The 25,486-nt window shown below is 41.5% G+C and overlaps 1 protein-coding gene across 4 annotated transcripts in view; it reads right to left on the reverse strand.

The window, feature by feature from the left end:
• GATB (glutamyl-tRNA amidotransferase subunit B) overlaps nt 1-25,486 on the reverse strand; it is a 42,241-nt gene that overhangs the window by 2,648 nt on the left and 14,107 nt on the right. For 2 of the 4 annotated variants that reach the window (XM_074541145.1, XM_074541144.1), the window contains exons 3-12: nt 23,451-23,564; nt 20,178-20,376; nt 19,078-19,200; nt 16,071-16,184; nt 14,920-15,004; nt 14,517-14,561; nt 12,442-12,631; nt 5,875-6,008; nt 5,406-5,484; nt 68-202 (exon numbers count right to left, since the gene is read on the reverse strand). In XM_074541145.1, coding sequence (XP_074397246.1) covers nt 68-202; nt 5,406-5,484; nt 5,875-6,008; nt 12,442-12,631; nt 14,517-14,561; nt 14,920-15,004; nt 16,071-16,184; nt 19,078-19,200; nt 20,178-20,376; nt 23,451-23,564 — 1,218 coding nt within the window. The remainder of the gene's footprint in view (nt 1-67; nt 203-5,405; nt 5,485-5,874; nt 6,009-12,441; nt 12,632-14,516; nt 14,562-14,919; nt 15,005-16,070; nt 16,185-19,077; nt 19,201-20,177; nt 20,377-23,450; nt 23,565-25,486) is intronic. The other 2 variants (XM_074541142.1, XM_074541143.1) reach the window with 2 other exon arrangements.

Below are 25,486 nucleotides of genomic sequence, written 5' to 3' on the forward strand. Positions count from 1 at the left end.
ATTTTAACCCCCTTTCAGTGCCACAGACTGCCACAGTGCAGAAAGTTCCCAGCACCATCATAATCACCTCATTTTTGTGTCCATCAATCACTGCCTGGCAGATCTGTTCAAGCTCTTTTTGATCCTGTAACAGTTCAAGTTTCTGTTCTTTAACAATTTCAAGGGGAGTCTTCCCTTCTCCCTTCCACAATTCTGCAAGCACCTGAAAATCACAATAAAAGCAGCAAAGGTCAGTGGCTTGACTTACCAACATTGTTTACATGCAGTATTTCGGTTATGGACCCAAGAAGCCCTGTTTTTGCTAAGAGTGGATTGTCTAAACGAGAACAAGCCCAAGATTTAATCATGTGCCTCTGAAAGAGCCCTTGTACCTCCCTCCTCTTCTGCCACCTTACTGAGACAAAGCATTGCCACCTCCTGCACGAGTCCAGGCTAATGGCTGGCAGCATTAGCAGGTGCTGCAGCCTCCCCAGCCCCCCAGTGCCTCTGGGGGCTCCCCAGAGGGGATTGCTGAGCACAACCCCCTGCTCCTCTGCCAGTACTCCTGCTCTTCTCACATCACTCACAGACCTGCCTGGGAGCAGCAAGGAAATGCATCTCCATGAGCAATGGCTCTGCCCGGGAACTGACGATTAGCTGACTATTGTACCAAGTCCAATCCCAGGTAACTCATCCCATTACCGGGCCTTGCCAGCAGGCTGTAATGAGAATATGTATGACAAAGCTGAAGAAAAATGGTGCCAAGCAGAATGAATGCAGCAGCTCCAGCCCACCTATGCATCATCCCCAAGTACTGGACTGCTGGGCAAACCCAGGCCTGTGGAATAATCACTTGTTAATGCTAGTGTTTTCCTACATTGCAGCAGGACTATTGCCCTGGAATACACTTGAGAGGAGAGAACATTTATAAAAAACCAATTTCCTTGGGCAGTCATTTTCTGTATTCCCTTTGCTTTTATTTCAGGGCCGTGGGAGGAGAGTAAGAAAACCCTTATTAAAACAGCTCGTTGTGCTCCATCCTGAGCTGAAGATATAATTGTATATTTGGGCCATTGCTGTGTCCCAATATGGAAATGCATGTCATGTCAAAATTTCCCTGTAGGATGAAGAAGAGGCTCTGATGGGAAAACAAGGAGGGGCATTCAAACTGCATGTTAAATAATTTGCAGGGCAGCAAGAGAACTCAGGTAGAATGATGCACATGGGATGGGATCTTAACTACCCCAGCAATTTGCTTCAGCATGACAAATTCCTGGGTACAAAAGACCTTTGGTTAAAGAGTTCTCTATTTCACAGCAAGTATTCATACAATTGCTGCAAGAGGGTATTTGTTTGCCAGTGGCACTCTGAAGCTTTTTATGGGATCTTATCAACTCTTCTGGAGACCTTGTGAGAAGGTGATGACACACAGCTGTATTGTGGCAACTACATCTTAAATTCTTCCTTGAGAGAGAGCCAAAGGCAGATCACAATATTGAAGTACTGATAAGCAGCCAGAGATACAATAGCTATCAGTAACGCTTTCAGATCTTTACACTGAATAAAGCAGTGCTGTATATGATGTCTTCTACAAGATCTTCCTTCTAGTGTGATATTTAAAAATCATCATGCTAGTGCTAGCTGGAATAACCCTAGAAATAAATATATCATATCCAACAGAGATGCAGCCTGTCTGCAGCTGCTTGCCTTTTTTGTGATGATGTTTTTTTGATTTTTGTGGGGGTTTTTTGTTGTTGCGCTCCATTGCTACTCCTGGCAGCCCTTCTGCTTCTTCTCTGAGGGATGGAGCAGGAAGGTTTCTGTCCCGGAGGCCTCCCAAGGCACCCATACTGTGTGTCACCTGTCAGAATGAGCCCTGTCCTTGCCAGGCACAGCACAACCTCCAGCAAAACACCCTGGACAGTCTAAAGTACTGCACAAATCAGAGTGGACAATGAATAAGCCTTTTCACTCTCCTGGAAAAAGGCAGATGGGATTTTTAGGACTGATATGCATTCAAGCAGGATGCCATGGGCTGCAGGAATGGGAAATCTGCAACGAACAAAACCTACGCAGCCAACCATGGCAGAGTTACCCAGGAGCAACACGTACATCAGGCTGACTTAGGTCAGGCACAGGACAGCTTGACAGTCAGAGATCCAGCTCTGATTCCCTGTTATGCCTATGCCAAATATTTCCTGGCAGTGAAGAAAGCTTGCCCATTAGAAACCTTGAAGGCACCAGATTTTCTCTGTGACAGCTGCATCATGTGTCCCTTCCCATTTGGTAACAAGCATCTCCACTTAGTAGAGCAACAATGTTATCAAGGCCCTTGCTTGTTTACAGGTATGTAGGAAAGCAGAAAGAGATGTGGCCAAGACCTGTCAGAGATGCACTTTAAAAAAATGTGTTTCTCCACTTGGCAAGGAGTGCAAATCTAAAGAAAGCATTTCAGAAAACGATTTCAACTCATTTACACAAACTGCCTGCACCAGCACAGGAGTATCAAATTATGAAGTCTCCAGAGCCAAAACGTGAATCTCAGGCCTCATTTCCATTCCTGAAATCTCAGTAGCTTCTACTATTGATTCTTGCCTGTGTGTGATTAGATTTTAATGATGTTCTGTGGTCTCCACCTATGCAGGCTTAGCAGCATTGGTCAAGATGAATTAATCAGGATTTGCACGTCTGGCTGTCATGGGCATCGTATCAAACATTTTGCAGCTGGTGAACGTGCCAGCTGACTGCTGTGCCCCAAGAATGCTCCAACTGGAAACCCTATCTGCAGTGATTTGCTGCCAAGGACAGGAGGAAAGCAGCAGGTAGCACCATTCCAGCAAGTCCTGTGGGCACCTCTCCTTTCCAGGGACGGAAGCTGTCCTGTCTGGCGGGTGTCCCTCAGCCTCTCAGAGGAGCTGGGGGCAGGTTGGGTCCAGTCCTCCAGATGGTGTAGTCATGATTGTCAAAGCAGATGGTTCTGTTTAGATACGGGTACTGTACTCATTTCCCTACTATCTACTTTAAAGTAGGGGTGCCAAGCAGATCTATTGAAGTTATTCCTATGTGGGTGACCTATGCAACTGCAGAAGCCAGCAAAACCCAAGGTCTGCTCTGCTCCATGGCCTGCTGGGCATGGATCCCCCATGAACCAGTGACAAGGGTGTCCATATGGAGTTGCTCCAGGATGGCTGTTGGCAGCAGGGACAGGTTTCTGCTTTCCTGGCCCAGGAACCAGCCTCCTCCCATAATGCCATAACTCACAGGCAGGTCTGTTATGCCAGGCATGGACCTGCTGCCAGCCTGGCAACTTGAGGAGCAAGGCCCCATCAGGCACACTCCCCATCAGACTGGTTTCAGCCCTGAGTCAGCAGCACCGACTCCTCACACTGTGGGCTTCAAAATAGTGCCTCTGGGCTGGGCCACAGGCAACATGTATCCATATGATCCAGGACATGCTCACCCACAGCCCCACGTGCCTGCAGAGTTGGAAGCTGCTCTCCTTTTGCATAGGCACGCCAGCTTGGAACTGCTTTGGAGACCTCTGGAGTGGGATGCTATGTTTGATGGCAAGTTGGACATGAGCTCTGTAATTATCTACATGGTAATTATGTGAGCACACAGTGCCCTTAGCTTAGCACTGCATCCCACCGCACAATGCTCAGTGCGTACAGCCAGTGCTCACGGCTTTTATCTGCTTCTTTTACTGCCTTAGACAGCAGAGCCCAAACACAAAACCTTTTAAATAATTTAGGTGGTTAACAGCTTCCTGCAGCAAGCACATATGTGTACACATGTCTGTGTGCTCACCCCATGGGACCCTACCCTCCTTTCCCCCTGGATCGGTGTCTGCCACTGCAGATCATGCTCCCCTCCCCAGGAGCTGCAGTTCATCTGCTGGTGTGTATATATAGCCCTTTCTGCCCTCGGGCATCCAGCGTCTCTGCCTACTGCTGAGAATTGTTATAAACATTTGTTACTCTTCTGACATCCAGGCAACCAAAATACTTTTCTAAATGTGGCAAGGTTTCTGCAGTTTGATAGCATCATCACTGGGTGAGGGCAAACTACTTCGACTTCTGGGTCCAGTTTCAGATCCCTGAGGACAACATGCACATTACAAGGAGTTGGTAATTAAACAACAAATGCATTTTTGAAATTCTTGACACTTCACGATGTGTCAGAAGTGCCTGGCACAAAAATGCATCACAAAGCAGAAAATCCCATAGAAGAGCATTAGTACCCTGTCCCTACCTCCACAAGGATGAGATTCAGACTGGAGTTCTGAAGCTTCCTTTTCAAACACAGACACCAAACTGATGGGTGTACCACAACCCCGCAGGCAAAGAGCTGCTCTGCATTCCAGTGCTTTTCCTATTAATACTTTATCTCCTTTTTGAAGCTTTTACTTTTCCAATACAAAATTTCCAAACACACATGCCTGAAGCCAGGCACTTAAATCCCTATTTATGATGTCTGTCTTATGCAGCTGGCTATCCAGAGACACAGACCAACTTAATTAAGAACCAAAAGCATCTCCAAAAAAAGAAAACAAACCAGAAAGTTCATTCACAGTTTCACTGATAAACACTGAAACAGCCACCTAATGCACTTAACTAGAGTATAATAATTAATCTGAAAAGACAAATCATTCCATATAAATGAGCTTGCAACAATTTAAGGTGAATGACTGATTATGGCCCATCACAAAAAACCTCTAAATTTTGTCTACAAACACAGCAGTACTGTTCCCATCATAACCAGTTCACAATTTTAAATATAAATCATCAAGAGCTGCTTTTTCAGACTGTCCTAGGCAAGATGAAAATAAAACAACCCAGCTTTACTTGCTTGAGAGCTTCATGATAGCACTTGTTCAAAGAAGCAGGGATGAAAGAAAGGCCAGACCTCTGTCACTTTTGACTCGGGTACACCAATGCAGAACTCTTTTTGTGACTGCACTTGGATGAATTCTATCCTTTCCCATTGCTAATGCTTGGGAACGTAGACTTTACTGTCCCTAGGAACCCAGTAACTGATACTCTCATCTTAACTGCAAGCCATGGATGAGCTCCCACTGACCTTTCACGCAGGCCTGACTGGAATCGTGACATTGAGATCTACTGTCTGCTCTGTTAAGAAGCAGGATTTATTTGAGTTCAGTTCACATTGTTTAGGTCTACTATTTAGCTTCTGTCCTCTTCTAAAAGTGAATATGCAGATATGTCTCTAAGACTTTATATAAACATGAGGCATTTGCATCTATTATATTTATATAGCATAGATACAGAAGTTGTCCTTTATCAACAGTGTAGATAATTTCCCTTTAAAGCAATCATAGTACTGCTACACAATCATTATAAAATTGCTACACAACTGAAGTAAGCAGCCAAAGATGCAGAGTACAGCAAAATCAAAAAGGTACTTACCTGCTTTGCTGCTGTAGAAGAAATTTCTTTTTTTTCTAGAAGGTTCAAGAGGTCAGCCAGGACAAAGGAACTGACTGGGCTAGAGAAAAAGTGGGCAGAAGTTACCTCAGAGAATAAGGTGCTGGAATGTATCTGTGCTACTGCTGCTTGCCTAAAGATCACACAGTTCAGCATGACAAGCTATTTTTCCTCATGTTCAGTACTAATTGGTAAGGCCTGACTATGCCTTACCATCATCACACTCCAAAGACTGAACACTGACTGCTGCTCTTAACTACATGATCCTCTTGTCTGCCATGTATTTGTCTAACTCCATTCAGCAGGACAGAGCCAAGGCCTGTGCAGGACTGCCTGGAGTAACAAACTTCACAGGGAGCAACTAGAGAAGCTGTGAACAATGGAGTGACAAGGTACAGTCATGAGAAAAGGATCCCTCTGTCTCACCACTGCAGCAATGGAGAAGACTGACCTTTCCTTTACTGTAAGGGAATGTTGTTTCAAGTAACTGAGCAGGTCCTTTAGAATCCAGCCGATCACCTTCTTTGGCTTCATTTGGGTCTGTTTTACCACACTTTCAAAGAATTCTGCTAGTCCCTCTTCATTCTGTTTAGAAAAAGTTAAATGTATCAAAGGGATACTGGAGTGCAAACACGATTACAGAATCACAGAATTGTTAGGACTGGAAGGGACCTATAGGAATCACCCAGTCCAACCCCCCTGTCAATGCAGGGTCACTTGGAGCAGGTGACACAGGTTACAATTAACTACACAATTACACTCAGCATATAAATGCTCAGTCCTAAAGTAAACTTCAGCTGTGAATTCATGGCAAAGTCACATGACTTTGGAGTAATTTTGTTAACATAACAGCCAACAATCTTATGCCTAGAACAGGAATATACAGTTTATCTGTCAGCCTGTCTGTTTCAGTGGAACTTCCAACAAATGAGCTAGTAATTTTATCTTAACACCTCCCTAAAACTTGCATTTGGACAGAAGTTTTCTCATCTTTGCAAGTGTTTTATGTATAATACTAGAAAATACAATGCTCTCACAGGCTGTCATGCTACCTTTTACCAAGAAGAGCCTTTTCCTGAAATTGTCTGCAACTACTTCACTCTTGATCTTGAAATCACTTCTACTTATTTTGGTTTGAACTAGTAAGTTTAGCTTGCATTTACCCTTCACAGATATGGAAAGGTCATGTGTAAGAAGCAGGGCTTTATTTTCCATTTTTTTTCTGAGAAGCTATGGTAAGCTTTTACACAGCACACTAACAGCTCAGAAGATATGACAGTGGGAGATTCAATTTATAGCCTAAGTGAAATCTGAGATTGTTTTTAGAAGAACCGATACTGCACAGTCTGTTGAATGCTGTGCTGTTTGTCATCAAGGCACTGATGGACTTTAAATGCAGCACAGAACTCATTAGGTTTACTGAAGGCTGAAGAGGTGTGAAGTGGCAGCTCCTACCTTTTAAAGGAGGAATCCAAATCCAGCATGCCACTGGACTTCTGCAGGATGTGCCATAAACACAGAGGAGGACAAGCCAGCTCTCAGGAGCCAACAGCTTAGAGAGAGCCCAGGAGCTATTCTAAGTATACACTCATCACAGCAAAAACATTTCTCAAACACATACTGACTGCAGCCAGATCTCTGAACAGTTATGAGGAAAAGAAGAGCAGGGTAACCACAAAAAGCCCAAGTTCTCCACTCACATCCCATTTGTCCTTGTTTTTAAAGGCCATTTACTGCCATAGCAATACAGAATTTTAGATTTCCTTCTCCAAACTTTCACAACACAAACTTCCAAAAGCTCTGGACACCACATATTTCATTGATAATGATGTATGGCTTTTGAGAAGACTGCAAACTACTGATCTCTGTTCTGTGAAACAAAACAAAATGTACCTAGATTAACATCAGTGCTGTAAAACTGGTGTGACAAAAATCAGACCCATCCCCTTCACCTTGAGACCATGACCGAAGAAACCAAGTTCTCAGCCTGGGAAGCCACTGAGGTCTCTTCTGAACCAAGGTAAACTTTCTAACTCCCACTAGTTACCTATCTGACAGACACTGACATAATTCTATTCTTCTCCCCTATTCTAATTTAACTAGCAGTTACTCTCTAATCAAATTATGCAAAACTAAGGCTAAATAGACTAGAGGAACAAATTTGACTTAAAAAAAAACCAGCAAAGGAATTACATGATTACCAAAGCACAGTAAACTTGATTAAAAACTGTGTGTGTTAAGCAGAATTCCTAGAATGATGTATTGCCAAGTACTGTACTCTTTCTAATTCACCTCAGGGTTCAATAGCACAAACAAACACTCATTATTTAAATAGTGGGTTCCTTTACACAGCAACGATTGTCCAATCTAGGTAGGAAAAAGTGAGCATGTCTGCTGGGTTCTTTACACATGCTGCAGAAGCTTTTACAAACATTCCAGGCAGAGTAGGTCTAGCTACAACATTATGCACAGGCAAATAATGTCTGCAGATGCCACACGTCTGAATGCAGCTACACAGCTCAGACACAGCACGTCCAGCACTTCCATCATGTACAGGCTACAGAGTGTATCCCTAGCAGTGGGCACATCCCAATTTCTGTGTTCTTATAGCCTGGCTGGAGTTACAGTTCTGATCCTGCTGCCAGACCTCTGAAAAATCAAGGACAAACATATGCAGCCTTTGCATTTTAATCAGATGATTTCCAGGCAGCAAATGCAGAGAAGCCCAGGAAAACTCAGGGAGACACTTACATATGCTACCAAGTCTCTGAACCCCATACTCAACTACTTGTGCACACATAACCAGAAACATTCCCCAAAATTCCCTTGCATTTCATTTGGGGTTTTTTAAAGGGACTGTCATTTTCTGTAGCCAAAGAGAAGGAAAACCCAGGAATGCTAGACTGAAATGAGTACGGCAGAATGTCAAAACATCAGAATGACTGACAGAAATGAAACATTTTCCTTGTTTTCTTGTCATATTAAAAAAATACAGAGATAACTTGATTAGCTTCAGTTTTTAGATACTGCACTACTTGACTTCAATTTGGTTTACATTTTGGGAAACTTTCTTCCAAAATTCACTCCAACTACCAACATACTCACAGACCTGTCCCTTGCGGCAAATCTGAGCTGAAAACTGCACGCTCCAACAGGATTTACAGGAATGCTGACTGCCTGTTCTCTCTTCATTCTGAATACTCTACTCTGAACTTCATTGAAAGGAAACCAGAAATCTGGAATAGCAGCATCATGAGTCTAATCCAGGTCACTCCGTGCTTCCATTACACACCAAATATGCTGTAATTTATTCATGTGAGTCTCACTGGCATGAAACCTGACATACCAATATTTCAATCAGATGCAAATTTCTTTCTTAAACATGGTTTAAAATTATGATTTCATAGCAGTGAGATGCAAAAAACCCTAGTGGTGTAGTGATTTCAGGTACCTTTTAAACAAATTTAAAACAATACTTTATTTTACAGAATACCAGGGACATTGGGACTGTAATGCAACTTATTCTTTTAAAGACCAGTAATGTTTCCCAAAGAACTAAAGAAGAAAACTGCTACAATGTTCACAAATAAAATGTAATTTGCTGCTTTGTTATTCCCATTTTCACCATCACAGTTCCTACAATAACCAACTGTGAGGTAACAACTGCTGCAAAAATGTACAAGACTTTCAGGGGAAAAAAAGCCCAGAACATTGAGGCAAAAAGCAGACCGGTCAAAGAAAGTTAAAACTTTTTCCTAAAGCTTCTTGTAAAATGATTTGCATTCTAAAAGAAGCATAAGTTCAGTTGCATACTAACATGTCTGAGAATGGCAGGGCATGAAACAAAATGGTCAAAACCAATTTCTCCAGCAACTCACTTCTGACTGTTTGAAGGAGTCACCAATGTGATTGTTCCACCAGGTCAATCAGCCCAAGTGGAGCAGCCACTTTTATCTGAGTAAGCAGAAGACCAGTACATCCACAGAAGACTTGGAATTCCCATGGCAAAGGAAGTGATCAGACTGGCTTTTCTCATGCTGTGCTGTGACAATCAATCTGTTTTCTGGTTGGCCTCCCTGGACCTCAGCATGCATTTTGAAAATGAAGCATTGCATTAACACATCAATACATTAATGTCTGCATTAATACATTAATGTCTATGCCAATATAGCTTATTTTTTTACTCAACAGATAGCAAGATGAAAATATTGTAATACCATAACTGGCAAAGTTGTCAGAGATCCTTCTTGACTGATGTATTTGCCAGCTTACCAGTTTACAGAGCAAAATAGAAATTGCATGAAGAAATTGAGTACCCAAACACCATGGAGTGTACATGGCTCAAAGAATTATGAATAATTCTGCATGAAGAAAAATCAGAAACATCATTTATTTCTGAAATTTATATAAAACTGCCAAAAATGAAGGCATTTACCCATAAGGAATTTCAGATATGAAAATATTAATAGGGTACTTCTTCTCTTTCAGTACATCCTGTAATTAGGCAAAGGAGGAATCTCAGTTTCTCAACACCACAGTATGTACAGGCAGCTCCTGTGTATGAGCACAAAGCTCTGGAAGCAAGCTCAGGAGCTAGACTGCATGCTGGAGTATGCGTGTTTGATTGCAACTTTGGCTCAAAATGCTTTCTCTATCAAACTGGTGCAGAACAGACTTTGCATTTTAGAGCCATTCCTCTACAACTGCCATTTATTTAATGAGCACTCCTGGGCACTCTAACCTGAAAGAATGCTCATTAGATGTGTGCATCTGGCCCTATCAGCAATCCTGTGCAGCCTCAGATGCAAGCTGAAGGCAGCGACGGACACGGCGCTTCCCGATGAATTAAGGTTAACGGGTGTCCCAGAGCACAGGCAAGCAGCTCTGCTGGGGAGTGAGCAGGCTGACATTCTAATGCACAGTAAAGGAGACCTGCAACAAAGAATGTGCTCGCTTCATGCATTCAAATGGATGCATTAGCTTATTACAAGCTGAATCCCAAATTTCAGCTTGGAGCTCATTAATTGTCTTTCACGTCGCAAAAAGGAGAAGGGGAAAAGCAAAGGCAATAAAGGATTTCAGAGAACAGCTGAAAGAAAGGGCAGTTGATGAGGCAAATATACAGGGCTAGTTGGCAGAGATGACAGAAGCCACCCATACCAGCAACTTGATACCTACAAAAGGTGGGCTGATGCCAAGTGAAAGGAGTGGGTGCCCTGGGCATGGCTGCCATGGAGTTTATGTTCTAAAGAGGGTGCCATGGTTTGGATTTGTGACCCCAGCAACACTGACAACACACAGGTGTTTTGGCTACTGCTGAGCAACTTTCTTTCCCACAGCAAACAGACCAAGGATGAGCACAGAGCCAGGTGGGACAGTCTAACAGCCAGCCCCAACTGGTTATATATTCCCTGCCCTGCTCAACAAGGAGAACTGAGGGAAGTGCATTTTGGGGGATGTAGTCAGTGTCATTGGCTGCAGACTAGCAGCACATCAGTCTACTTGTGGAGTGGTGAGTGATTGTATTTGCATCATTTTTAGGTTTTCCCCTACTCTGTTCCTTCACTTAAGTGCTTTTCTCAAACCATGAGCCTTACTTTTGCTTTTCCTAATCTCCTCCCTGTACTACTGGCTTTGAAAATGAGCAAGCAGCTGTAGTACTTAGCAGCTGGCAGGACGATTGCACTGAGAGGAAGAAGTAGAAAAATTCAGAAAAAAAGGATGCAGGACCTATCTACCCTTTCTACTCGTATGCTTAATTTAATAGGTTAGAAATATGGGAAAAAATGCATGCATGAACAGGAATGCTGGCAACAAAATCATATTTTCCAGCTTATACAATGAAATAGAAAGGTAAGAACTGCTGACACCTCTCAACACTGTGACTGCAGTCTTGTGACACTGATGAGAATTATGACTCACCTGCCCACCACACAGTCTGCAACTCACTAAAATGGCACAGCAGCACAAAAGCAGTTTTCCTAACAGCTTTCCTCAGAACACAGAATCATTTTCTTCCTGTAGATTCAGCCTCTGTACAAGTGTATTAAATTACAGACATACAAAGAAGGGATATGAGGTAGTTATGTGCACTGCTCTCCCTTCATTTATAGTCAAAGGAAAAGATCTCCTCCAGAGGACAATTTAAAGTACTTACAGTTCTGCTCTGAATCTCACTCTGAAAACGCCCTTTTCCTTCTGTCTCCACTAATGACAGTGGCAACCAAAGTGGGACATTCTCCTAGCTTAGCTGGGTATGTGAAATGTCTAATCTAGGATGAGTATACTAACTCCCTCCCCAGAGTTACCACTGGCAAAGAGAGATGACAGTTTGCATTTAAGAAGCTCATAGTCCTCTAGAATAATTTTGGAAGTTATGAGATTTTGCTGTCAGTTCCTTATTTGTAACAGTATTTGCCACAATGTTTCCCTTCTCATCCCCTCTTCTGAACCTATCCCCGGTAAACTGCACTATGAGGTCAAAGTTGATACAGTGCAATCATTTGGGATATTTCCCTAAGAATAAACGTGGAGGGAAGGAGGGGAAGTGTTTCCAATAATGTGGAAGGTAGGTCAAGGAGCATATGAAGCTGAAAGATTTAGACTTTGGATTTTGACTCATGTTCATTAAATACAGTCAATGTGCCCAGCCTTGCAGCAGGCCCAGAGCTCAAGAGCAGAGACTTGCAGACAAGGGACAGTATCCAGAAGCTGCACATTTGTTGCAGTCAGTCAGTCAGGGGTGCAGCAATGTCTAGACAGACAAGATCAATATTAAGTACCAGTTATCTGACTGCACTTTGCATGAGAAACACTTCTTGGCACACTGTGTGTGGCTCATTTTTTCCACCATTCTATGTGTATGGCTCCGTGGTACAAAGCATGCATTGGACACACTTCCAAGTTAGAATGTTCATAAGGACTGACAGCTGGTTAATATGACATTTGTAAATCTTTTCAAGAACCATGCACCTTTGAAGTTTCTAGGCTTATTTTAGCAGTTGATCAATAGACCTACCAATAAGGTGAAGCTGTGTTCAGGAAGAATCCCATACTGTTCAACAAGCTTTTTCCTCTTCACACTGGGGAGGTCGGGAAGTCTCTCATGAATCCAATCAATATTTATCACTTGCTGATGGTTCATATTAGCTGGCAAAGATTTTGCATCGTACAGAATCAATGGGGGAAGGTTTGGCTCTGGCATGAACCTAGTAAAAATGAAGAAAAACTCCTTTATAATTATTTTCACTGAGAAGCTAAGCAACAAGGAATAACATTTATATCTCAAGTTTTTACTTCCCTGAAAGCTGTATCACCCTTTCAACTAAACAAAATATTGAAAATTAGAAAGCTGGTATATCACTGATAAGTAGAAAGAGATCAGGCCCCAAACTGTTGCAAAGCTTCTCTTTCTTTTTCCTTCAGCAATTTTCCACCAATTGCTAAAGAGTTCATAATACAAAAGGGGTAATTCAAACACTTCTGCACCAAAAATAATAGTAAGTCCCAATAGCACCAGTAAAAGATATGGAAACAGCCCACTCTTTTTGGCATCAAGCATGAATTACAGACCTGGATAAAAACGGGAGAGGGCTGGCAGGGAAGAGCTTGGATTGACAGCCAGCTGCCAGGAGTGATTTGGGCAGGTTGCAACCTTTTCCAGCCAAACTTCAAAAATCTTGATGAAATCTCATGCTGTGCTAAAAGCAAAGTTACTGTGCTCAGCAGGGTGCTATCACAGAACAAAAGGCTCCCTTAAAGAGAAGGCCAATTCAAATGACTCAAATAACTGCGATTGAAGCAGAAACTTCACTCTTACATGATCAAATGAGGGGTTTGAAACCACTAGAATAAAGGGCATTGAGCTATAATGACTTCTATTTAAAATCTGCCTAAACACAGATTTTAAGATTAATGTATAATGTGCAGCACTAAGTTACAAAAACCCCTAAAAAACATAGTTTACAGCTCAATACTGTTAATAATCTTAGTACTAGTAATAATCTTTATGGTAATTTTTTGAAATATCTTAGACTTATCAGTTTTGTCTAGGTTTTAATGAATTTTCTTTTGCATTTTTTCAAATTAGTCTTTTTGAATAAGCCTCATGCCTGCCCCTACCATAAAAGGGAATTCATGAAATTATCACTGCTGCATTTCTACAAAAAGACAATCTAAAAAGCAGATTTAAATTCAAAGTTTGTGGGATGTTTTCATAATCGTTGCTCTGCTGTAGCAAGATCAGTGGTAGACTAAAAGATCTGACAGGAACACAGAGCTGACAAAGCTAAGAGGCTCTGGAAGTTCTCCTGCTGGAAGGTGAACTCTGGGATTAACAGGAAGCTCTCCCAGGGATGCAAAGCAAGGGAACTACCGGGAGGACGGGCACTAGGATGGCCCAAGCAGCTGTGCTGCTGCCTTACAGTGTTGCCTCAGTTCCCAGCAGCATTGCTCTGCAAACAGGACTCATGCCTTGTCCCCTCAGCCTCAGTTAAATCCTTGAAGGGTGACTTTATGGTTCAGTGTTTGTCATCACACACTTGTGAAAGGCTAAGTACTTAGCAAGGTAGCACCTTCATTAGGTCTACAAAGAACTTCAAGGTAGAAACCTGCCTATGAAATGCTGACACCTTTCAATAGCAGCTAGGATTTTCAAACCGTGTTTGTGATCTGTGATCACAGAATCTAAGCATGGAGAGGCAGGGCTGAAGCTGAAAACTGCTTCCCTCTGTATTTACTTAAAGCAGGTGCAATGCTCAACTCAGAAATTCTGATGTTTTATGTCAGGCATTCTTAAGAATACACTTATACTGGCCATACAGTAAACCTTCAACTTTCCCACTCTGAGCTGAAGTACTCCCAGCCTAGTCTTTGGGAAAGGTCCAGGGGTTTTACCAGAAATGAGACACAAATCCAGATCTGAACTGCTCAGATTAGCACTGATTTTGATAGGTCTCTGCCCCTTCCAGTGGAAGGCAAACTTCCAACACATACTCACTGTACTGACTAACCTGACATCCTTATTACATTGGCTACACTTCAGAAATGTAATAAATTTTCTGTTTGTCTAATGTTAGGTCATTAAAAAAATACCTATAATCCTGTTTTCCTTCTTTGTCTCTCATTGGTACTGTGCACCTAAAATAAAAATAAAACAAGATGTGGTAAGAGATACACCACAGAGTTCATTTTATGGCAAAACCACAACCCAAAACCTTTGCCTCGTGAAGATTAGGAGAGCCTCTTAAAACCACTTCAAAGAATAAGTGCATGTAAGAGAGCCGTCATTTTCACAGACACTGCTTGATGCAGGACACAATCCATTGTGAAAAAGCCTCAGCCTTAAATTACTCCCTAAGAGGAGACTATACTCGTGAACATTAACTTCAGAAGACACAAGTTGAGCAGCACTATATTACAGCTCCTGATCATGTCACTAGGTATGTGGGCACTCAAAAGCAGCTATTCCTATGTTCCTCCCAAAATAAAAACTCACCCAAGCTTGGAATCAAAGGCTCTCGTTTCATTCAAAATTGTCCCTCCATTTTCAAGTTCTTCAATTTGCCTCTGTATTTCATAGTCTGACAGTAATAAAAGAAAAAAGAGTAAGCTTGTTAGACTAGACTATTAGCTTTAGTGCAGTCCACTATTTCATTTTTCACTGCTACGCCATAACGGAAGACTTCGTTGTTTTAACCTTAATGAAATCAACAGCAGTAGTTATGGGCAGAATTATCAGTCACTGTCTCTCTCTCCAGCACTGCTTCTTTCTCTGTGTGTTTTCCTCATCTGCTTTCATTTCCTTTAAATGGAAACCATTTTCTCCCAGGCACTGCAGTCCAATCATATATTCCTGGTGACCTTGCAGTCACCCAGTTCAGTTTTCTTTTGGAGAAGTAACAATTGGCTTTTTTTTCCTCATACCCAAGCTGCATCTGAACTTCACAGACATCACACACCACACTCAGTGGATAGCAATCATCTCCACTGGAGGACAGAAAACCACTGCTACCGCATTTTAGTCCATGCTAGGCACTGAACCACCTGCTTCATTCTTGTAGGCAGAGGTTTGACAGCAAAAAACCTGCAGACTAACACTCCTGCTCTTCCCAGAGTATCCCATACAAAGATTAACTCTGTCAGGGAGCAGCAAGAGTGGGGCTGCTCCGTAGAGAGGGATAAGCCAGGAGTGAAGGGTGGCCAGAGGCCAGGCCATGCCCTCATGGTCTGATGCAGTCCCATGAGTCTGAACAGAGTGAGCAGGGCAGGTGCCACCAGCAGAGTCCTCTGACAGTGCCAGTGGAGATGAGAGGATGAGCTGAGTCCAGGGCCCATTCAGGGAGCTCAGGGAGAAGCAGAAGGAGCTAAGTTCTAGGAACAAGAATACAGAACAGATCCAAGGTCCTTCAGGAGCCAGGACTGCAAAGTGGCACACCTGTGACACAGCCATTTAGGCAAAGTCTGAAGGCCCCAGCCTGAGCCTAAATGGGACTCCTGTACCCACAGGCAAGGCACATGGAGGAGACACCCAGGTGAAGTCTGTCAGGGCATTTAAGGCCAATTACTGCACTCAGGAGCCTGACATATTTCATGTCAGACCCCATAAAATACCTACAATGCTTTTGCAATGAAGCAACCATCATTTACCTATTGCTTTTGCCAGAAATCGTATGCTATTGATATTCTTCACTTCAGTCCTCACTCCATAAGGCTCTCCAGGGTGATGCACAGAAACATTGGCATCCACTCTCAGCTGACCCTCTGTAAAAGGAAATTTTATTAACAGAACAATCTGCCCTGTACACTAGAGCTACAAACCTTGGCATGCATTAATAAACTGCATGTTATGTGCAAAGCCTTAATAGCAGACTTCTCTATGTTCAGAAAGGAGTAACAACCACTTAATCATAGCCTTCTGTATGTGATTCCATCTCAAGGGACTGCCTTGAATCATTCAAAATAGTTTTAAATCATTGCTCATAATTCCTCTCAGAAAACTGCATGATGCAGTGCAGCACAGATCCTCTAAGCCATACAGTGAAAAGAGCTTCTGATTCACAGATCTTTAAATAAAGGGCAGAATTAGACAAGCAAAGTGGTGGATTGTGAGCTTCCATTCCTCTCAAAGCAGCACAAAAATACCTTTTGGAATTACAATTTGATGGATATATAGTACCCTAGCATGGAACACAAGAACTTAAGGTTATGTTGAACAGATTTACTAAGGTGTTCTTGGAAATTTACAGCTCAAGGACAAAATGTGAGCAGCAGTGGATTTTTCGGTAATTTTCTTCCTCCCTTTCAGGAAATTGCAGTCTTACCCCCGAAAATATCCCTGGCTGCCAAAAACTGTACAAAGTTTTATATAAAAGATCATGCACTCTCAGTCCAAAATGGATCAATGTCCTTAAAAATTTTTAGTGACTCAACCACAAGGAAATAATAATTGTATCTTTTTAAGTATTGTCCCTCTAAAGACATCTCTTCTGAGAAGAAAAGCCTTGCCACAGTTATCAACTTCAGGGAATACACAAACAGGAGAGGTTGTATTACATCCTGGAATCTTAAGAAACATTCTTTTCCCCATATTACACACTGAACACCTGTAGCCTTTCCCTGTGTTTTTTTTTAATTCATTTTTTATTTTACATACAAATAAAAAGAAACAAATGCCTACTGATTGGATACATTATAATACTGTAGAATTATAAATGAGAGTGCAAAATGGCTCAGAGTTAAAACTGTGAAGATGCTACGGCTTCAGAATCCCTTCTGGTCAATAGATTTAAATTGACTGACGAGGCCTTGGTACAATTTGTAAAAACAGGCTGGATGACAGCACACTAATTTCTTCTGTCTTCACAGAGCCTTGCCAGACATGCAAATGAGACAGAGATGCTGGAATGACCCAACATCTCTTTCAAGGGAAGTGTTTTGCATGTGCTCCCTCTTTGGGGTGAAACTTGTACTTGTTCCAAACGAGGAATAGCCTTGTCCTGCCCTTGCTTCATTTGAGACGTGACCTGTTTCTACTTGGATGTAGGTGTCAGTGTGACCAGACAATGAATTTAATCAGGCATGAGCAAAAGACCCAGGCTGCAAAAGTTCCTAAAAGAAAAAAAAAAAAAAAACACAAACAAAAAAAACCCACAAACAAAAAAAAAACAACCAAGAAAAGGCTTTTTTTCTTTGAGCCCAGCTTACTTTTCTTTCACTTTAGAACGAGAGCATCATTTCATCTGTTTGCTGTTAATGAAGTAACATCTGATAAAACTGAGCACATATCTTCACTGTACATGCAAAAGCCCCTAAAACCTTCACTTAGAAAGAAAAAAAAAATCCACATACTTTTATAGCTACCTTTCCTGGAAGAAAAATATTTCCAATACTGGGATTCTCATATAAAGTCAGAAATCTCCCTGCAATAAAACACACCACAATGCAATTCCAATGGCAATCTTAGGGCCAAATTCAGTAGTGAAAAATGATTGTATATATGTTGGCCCACAAAAGCCCTTGAAGAAGCATCCAAACTGGCTGCTTAATACTGACAACTGTGCCTTATATGACATGTGGGACACTTGTGTGAGAAGAGATTCAGAGAAATAGATAATGCCTAGCTATTATTATTTCCCACTACATTAAATTAAAGTTGCATCAGTAGCCAACATTTATTGGATCCCGTTTATTGTGTGATGCATAGACCACTCTGACTCAGTTTTCCAGGAGATATCCACTTGTATAATGGACTGAATTTGTTGCCAGACAGTGAGGCCAACTGTCACAGGCAAAAATATAGCTTACACTATGAACACTAATAAGCAGCTGCTAATTGTGGATGTGTGTGAAGAGGATGAATGCCTGAAATCACTTTTAAATTCTTAAGCAGATGTCTGCTGTATGCTACCTGTAACCATGTGCTAGTTGTAAATTTTGGTAACATTAAGACTGAGGAAAAGTGGCATGATCTGAATCTCACAATTAATGAAACAGAATCACCTGTGAGGAGGCTGAATGCAGGCTATGCTTCTGCACATCACCTGTTGTGAAAATTGGAGCCTTAAAATTACAGAAAGAGGTGGTGTCAGAAGCAATGTCTCCTGCAAGAGGAAGTGGCCTCAGAAATATAGGTAATCCTGGCTAAAATTAACCTCAGCACCCATTTCTGTACATGTTGTTGTTCATTCCATCTCATCCATGACACCAGCACAAGTTTACTGCCCACATCAACTTTATGACTAGCTGAGACCTGACACTTAGAAGATGATCCATGCTCCCACTACTTTGTCCCTTTGTCCCTTCCATACCGTACAATTAATCCTTGCTACAGATCTTCTGTGCTGCAGTGCTGTGGCAAGCAAGACAGAGAGAGATGGAAACAAGCACCACAAGAACCCTGGGGATGTTTCTTCCTGCCCAGCTTCATCCTGTAAAATTACTGTGTGAGGAAACATAACATCTAGCACGGCAAAGCTCTGCAGACAAAGGCAGGCCTATAAGCATGGCAGACATTAGGACACACTGAGGATTGTAAAACAGCAGCTAGAAAGGGCTATGCATTATAAGCAACCATAGAGCAAAGTAACTGGAAGCTGCAAAACTCCTGCAAATGCAGAGAATTATTGGTGACAAGGGAACATTCTGCCCTCAGTACCTGCCATGACTGCCTGGCTGCTCCCAAGTGTTTGCAGAATGAGCTGAAGCTCTCTGACTGCTGCAGCTGCTTCTTCCCCACAGCACATATCAGGCTCCATGACAACCTCCATGAGACCAACTCCTACCAGGAAAAGAGACAGGAGATCTTCAACAATAGCTTTTGATCTTGGCATATGAGAGTGCAACTGGCTAACACATGAAAGAACTTGGACTTCTTTTTAAAAAAATATAAAAACCACATAAACTCTCATGTATTATTTAGTAACTGTCACAATGGGCCTAGCTGCAGATTGCTAGAAAAACTTTTCCTGCTATTTTTTTAAAGTAACTGACAACTGCAGACAATCCCCCACCCTTTGATGACATGCAGATCAGAAGGACCCATTCCTCTAGAAGGACTCTCATTTAAAGCCAATTGGGCTCCAGATGCAAGTTTATTTATCTTAAACTAATTCTGGAGCAGGCAGAACTGTGAACAGATGTAGTCTAGTTCTTAGCTTCAGGACCCAGCTTTCAAGGAACCTGAGCAGCCACAGCCCTCAGCTCCAATGGACACCAGAGTACTGTGTCTCAGTAAGGCCAGGCCAGCCAGGTTGTTGCCCATGTTGTGCACTCCTTTGGATCACTCAATTTACAATTTCCAAGTTAAAAGAGAAAATCTACATTTCTTCAAAGCTAATAATTGAGAGAAATGTCTGACTCATGTACCAACAGATTCGAACAGCTGCTCTTTCCATACAGAAACTTGATTCACTGTATCTGCAATATTTAACTTTTTTTAACAACACATACAGTGCAGAGCTTAAATAGCTGAGTAGCTCGATGTGACACAATTTTGAGCAAACTGGAGCCAAGAGATTTCTAACTTGCTACTGCCAAGTGCCATCAACCAACAGCAAATGGGAAAGGTTTACTGGCCATTAAAAAATCAAGCATTCATCTGTTTCCAGTGTAACAGTCATTTTCATGAATTATTTTTTCAAGGAGAGAGCCACAAAGCTGTTTTTATTTTTTGCCTGTTTCCTGTCATCTATTTACCTTTAAAGACTCATCTTAACCCAAAAAGAGGAGAAAAACAGGAAAATAATCCAAGCCTACCAGCCCTATTCAAGTCCACAAGGGTTTGGCTCCTTGTATCATCATGGAGACTTTTTCCACTGTCTTGCTCCAACTGAATTTGTTTAATCCTCACAGTTTTGGTCACCATCTGGCTCATCTTGCTGTCTATGCAGAGACTGTATGACAAACTTCCATTCACTGCAATAGGAACTCTTTGCTGAGTGATTTGATAGCCAGCCTGTCAACAAAATTAGTTTTATATGCAACTGAAACATTCACTTTTCAGAAAGCAGCCCAAGTGCAAATATAATTGACTAAGAACAAAACTGAAAATGCAACATCTTTCAGAGTCACCTATATAAGAGAGAATAAATGCACATGTAAATTCAAAAGTAACTTTGCTTAAATGGAAAGGAAGCAAGCTAGAAGATGAGTCTAGAATTCAACACAACGGTAAGAAGCTGGAAGGCTGGAAAAAATACGAGGACTCCTCAATAACAGACAAATATACAGCACCATACTGTATGCTGAAATAATCAATATGCTGAAATAATCAATGCTGAAATAATCAATAATCAACTGCACAATCTCTTGCCAAGGATGACAAACTTCTCTGATGCTGCCCTGGGGCAGGAAATGGACTGGAGGATGGGACCACCATGCCTGTGGCCCCATGACCATGTTACATGTTGTTTGAAGCCAGTTACTGCACTTCCATCCCCAAGCTGGGGCTATCACTCATCCTCCCAACAGGCTGCCTACCCCCTCTGTCTGTTCCAAACTGTACTCATTAGAGGGAAGGGGTGGAGGTGGGGAAATCAAGAAAATGAGAAAGCTCTACTTCATTAATGTAGCAATTTAAAAATAAGACAATGCAACCCCACACAGGAGACACAGCTGATAAATGCCACCTTATGCCTGGGACTCCACTCCAAGGGGGAACTGTTGGCCAAAACAGTGGCTGCCAGTGACAAGGTATTGGAATAACTGCAATGATGTAAAAATAGAGAAGTGAGTCAATGACAGCTGAGATGGGATCCTCTTTGCTTCCTCCCTCCTCACCTGCCTATGGCACTAGTGGTGAAAATGAAAAAAACAGTCTGTCAGACACAAATTATTTGGGAGGAGTATCTGCATATTTTGCAGGAACTATGAGCTCACTCCAAAATCTAGAGATGGTGAATTCCAGGGCACTGGAATGGAGAACAGTGGTCTGGCCCTGTCAACACCCCAATTTATGTATGCAGTGAACTGCATGACCTACTAGAAATAATCACTGTAAGAAAAAGAAAATAACTGACTCTCTGCAGCCTATGCTAATCACAGGCTCTTCTCATCTCCTAGAAGTTCTCATTAAAATAATTTTTTTACAACCTGAAATATTGAGTGACAATAAATAATATGAATCCCATTTCCCATCCAAAGCCCTGTTTTCAGGAGTAACAATAATCCCATTGTCAAATGACCCTAAGAGCTGGATTTATCTGTTCTATTCAGCTCATTAGCCTAAAATCTGCATCTTATTACAGGGTTTCTGACTAGACTGTTCACTATGAAATGTAGGTCGGGCAGTTTATTGTCAGTGCTTAAACTGCAGAAGTCAGTCAGTTAAAGGCCAGAATTACACATTTCCAACTAATAAAACATGTCAGCATCTCCCTGACCAAATCTCAATGCTCATGTAACCAGAGGATCCTGTAATTCCTGTCTGCAGAGTCCCACAGTTTCTTCCACCCCAAATGTCCTCTTGGACACAGACATGGATTCTTTCCCAGGACCACATTCATCCATAAATCTGCTATCAGCAGACTGACAGGAGCAGACATCACAAGAATATGAGAGCGATTTCAGTTTAACAGAGTAAGCACTAAAAGTAAATTGCAAACAATTTGTCTGTGATGTTTTGATGTTCCTACATGATGTGTAAAGGAATTTTGAAAGTCATATTTATTTCCTGCTATTTCACCTTTTTCCCCTTCAGATCCTGAAGTGGGCTTTCAGATAGTTCTACATGTTTAAAAAAAGTAATGGCAATTCAAACTGCTAAGTTTGCTTTTCACATTCCCAGCAGGTCACTGCACAGCTCCCAATAAAAGGCCCTCTTAATGGCTTACAAATATTTGCAAAGTTATCCCCAGAAACCAAATCAAAATTACAGCAACTTCACAGAAGAGCCACAAGTTCACAACCTAGAAAAAAAATAAAACAGAAATCCTTTCTGAGATCCAGGTCTCCACTGGACAACTACAATATAATTCTCTTTCTAAGGTGGGAAGCAATTGTATTTGAAAATGTTTTGTGTAACTTGAAAATATTTTCAATACCTGAACAAGGGTGGGAAAGCAAATAATTTGGTTAATGCAGCACCTCTACAGATTTGTCTGGGATCTGAGAGGTCTCCCACTCTGCTTCTCTGGATGTCTGAGACTCCTCACCTAAAGAGAGGATAAGCTTACATGCTTGATCTTTTCCCAAATAAAATAAACCAAAGTATTTTTATTTTCATGTCATCAGATCTTCACCCCAAAACCAAAGAAACTAAAAATAGCTTCCTCCCTTTGACAGATTAGTGTTAAACTGAACATTCAGTACCAATAAGCTCACACAAAAATAAGTTAAAGATTAGAAAGGTTTAATATCATTAGAGAGAAAAAAAGGCTCAAACACTGCTGCATACTGTTGCAAGGACAGAAGTTAGGTTCTTAAACTATTTCAGTATTTCCATATCAAATGCAGCAAAATACATCTGACTTCCAGTGGCACCTTGTATACATATGGAATCTACGAACAAACCACACTGCAAAGACTCGATTCCTCAGTTGTTTTGGTTTTTTCATTTATTGGAACCACGACTGAGAAAGTTTTGAAGGGAAATTAAATAATTTTAGGTCCCTAAGCATACACAAAGAAGACCCTACTGTGTTTATTCCACTGGAGCCTGTGTTATTTATACATTCACTTTAAATGAAGGACTTTTATCAGATTGCTTTTACCCTACAGACAATTAGCACAAAACACCAGGAATGGACAACTTAAGGGACAAAGCAGCTCCAGCTCCCAATCCAATTACATTAGGCTACTGGAATTGTGCAGCTAAGCAAGGAGTCAGCAATCAGAGCAATCATATTCAATCAGCGAGCACAAGGGTACAGCTGCCTGTTCCATCAGGGCACAGTGCAGCATCCTGCTGGGGTGAGCAGAGCACTGAGTGAAAACAGAAGCAGCATCTCTGCACTCCTCCCCTCCTGCCATCCATACTGCAGACTTGTCCTTCCCAGAGCCCAGGAGGGACCAGCCACACTGCATACTTACAGGCAGATCTGCATAGAAGTAGTGCTTTCTGTCAAACAAGGACTTCTTGTTTATGCTGCAGTTGAGAGCCAGGCCTGTCATCACTGCTGCTTCTACACATCTCCTGTTGAGAACCTAAGGAAACATGACACATGGTTTTGCTCACATACTCAGTATGTTACAAATGTGTCTCCCACACACTGCCGTATAAGGAGCATATATTCAATTTCACTTGCCTTCAGTCATCATTAGATCTCTTTCTTTGTGTGGGTAGCTCTTATTCATCATTAAAGCTGCGGCAGCTATAAATCTGCAAGGCTTTACCATGAAAATACAAGCTATTCAGTCACTTTGTCATACCACATATGGAGGTGTGCACTGCTCTGGCTTGCTACTTTTGCAAACATTCAGTGCTTTTGAATCTTTTGAGGATACAGGAGACAAATCATAGCCCACGATAACTGACTTGTAACCAGCTGTCAGCTCATACTGGGAATTTGAAACAGAGGATTTGCATTAGGGGCTGCAGTGCTGTTACAGTAGAACACTTCAGAACACCTGTAACCACAGAAGCACAGTGAATTTATGAGTATCGACACATACCATAGATGTTAATGCTTTGCTTAGCCAGGGTGAAATGATGCACGCTTACTTTGCTAAAACAGAACCCAAAAGACAACAATTGATCCCATGGCTACATGTATACATGTTTCCAGCACCTAAGAAACCCATGTGATAAAGGTTTTGCAGAATGCCAACAAGGTCTTCACAAAGAAATAAAGGAGTTAAATGCAGTTTTTCACCATGGACTCATCGTTCTCAGCACTACACCCTTCCATCTCCTCAGGAGGGTCAGGATCCAGAGGATTTCACTCCAAAAACTACTGACAAATGATGTTTTTTTTCAGATGTGCCCTTATTAATTTAACAGTTCATTTAACTAACATCAAATGGATGGAACTGAAAAGGAAAAAAGACTGAATTTGTCTTACTACAATTCTGACACGCTCACACTTACAGCATTTTGAAACAGGAACAGAACTTTATCCATCTTGTTCTGCACTGCACAGCTGCCAAGAAGTCTATTTCCAGCAGGACCATTAAAGGAGCACATTATGTAAAAGAATGTACATGACTTCATCTGCATTGACCAGAACATAAAAGGCTTAAATAATGTTTTCTTCCATGTTTCTGACAGTATTGACTTTTTATATTCTCCAGCCTGATTTCTGAAAACATATTAAGCAGCTGTACATTTCCCATCATCCCACATCTTCAGCCAGAAAACGAATCTCTTTATTTTATATATTTAGTTTTTAAAAATCAAAATAGTAAGAGAGGATATAGGCAACTCTTCATGTAACAAAAACTTTAAAATTGCTTATACAGAAAAGAAATTAAATATTTAAGACATTTAACAAGGGAACTTTCAGATCTTTAGTGTAGCTATATATGGCTAACTAGAACACATCATCTGTTCAGGCATATTTTACTTATTAAAAAATTTAAGAGATACATAAAGCAAATTCCAGACAAGAAAAAAGGAAGAACAATCTCCCTTTGAAATATCAATCCACAGCAAAATGCATGCAATTAGTCCTGAATCTAATCTAAAGAAAATTGATAACTACAAAATATGAATTTACTTCAGCAGCATAACTGCAGTTCATTATACAGTAGATGCTCCTGTTTTCAATAATTAATGCTACTAGACAGTACAGATGCTTTTTTTTTTACTGTTTAAGGAATTCTGTAACAGTTGTAGTCAAACTGTTCAATGTTTAAAATATCTTCGTATTTCTAAATATATAGGCAAATTTCCTCTCACTAAAACCTTATGGCACAATCCTGTTCAGCTTTACAAATTAGTGAGGACCTCTGCCAGTCAGTCCTGTAATAAAAGTGGCCACCAGAAACCCATTAAGCCTCCATAAGGACTGGCAGACTCAAAACACCACAGCTCCAAAGCAGTGAGCCAGTATCTTGCTACAATTCCTGACAGTGCAGGGGTTGTGACGGATTGTCATCAGTGAACAAGACAAAACCCAACTCCCAAG

Source organism: Zonotrichia albicollis, chromosome 5 (assembly GCF_047830755.1).
Source record: "Zonotrichia albicollis isolate bZonAlb1 chromosome 5, bZonAlb1.hap1, whole genome shotgun sequence".
Taxonomy (NCBI): Eukaryota; Metazoa; Chordata; class Aves; order Passeriformes; family Passerellidae; genus Zonotrichia; species Zonotrichia albicollis.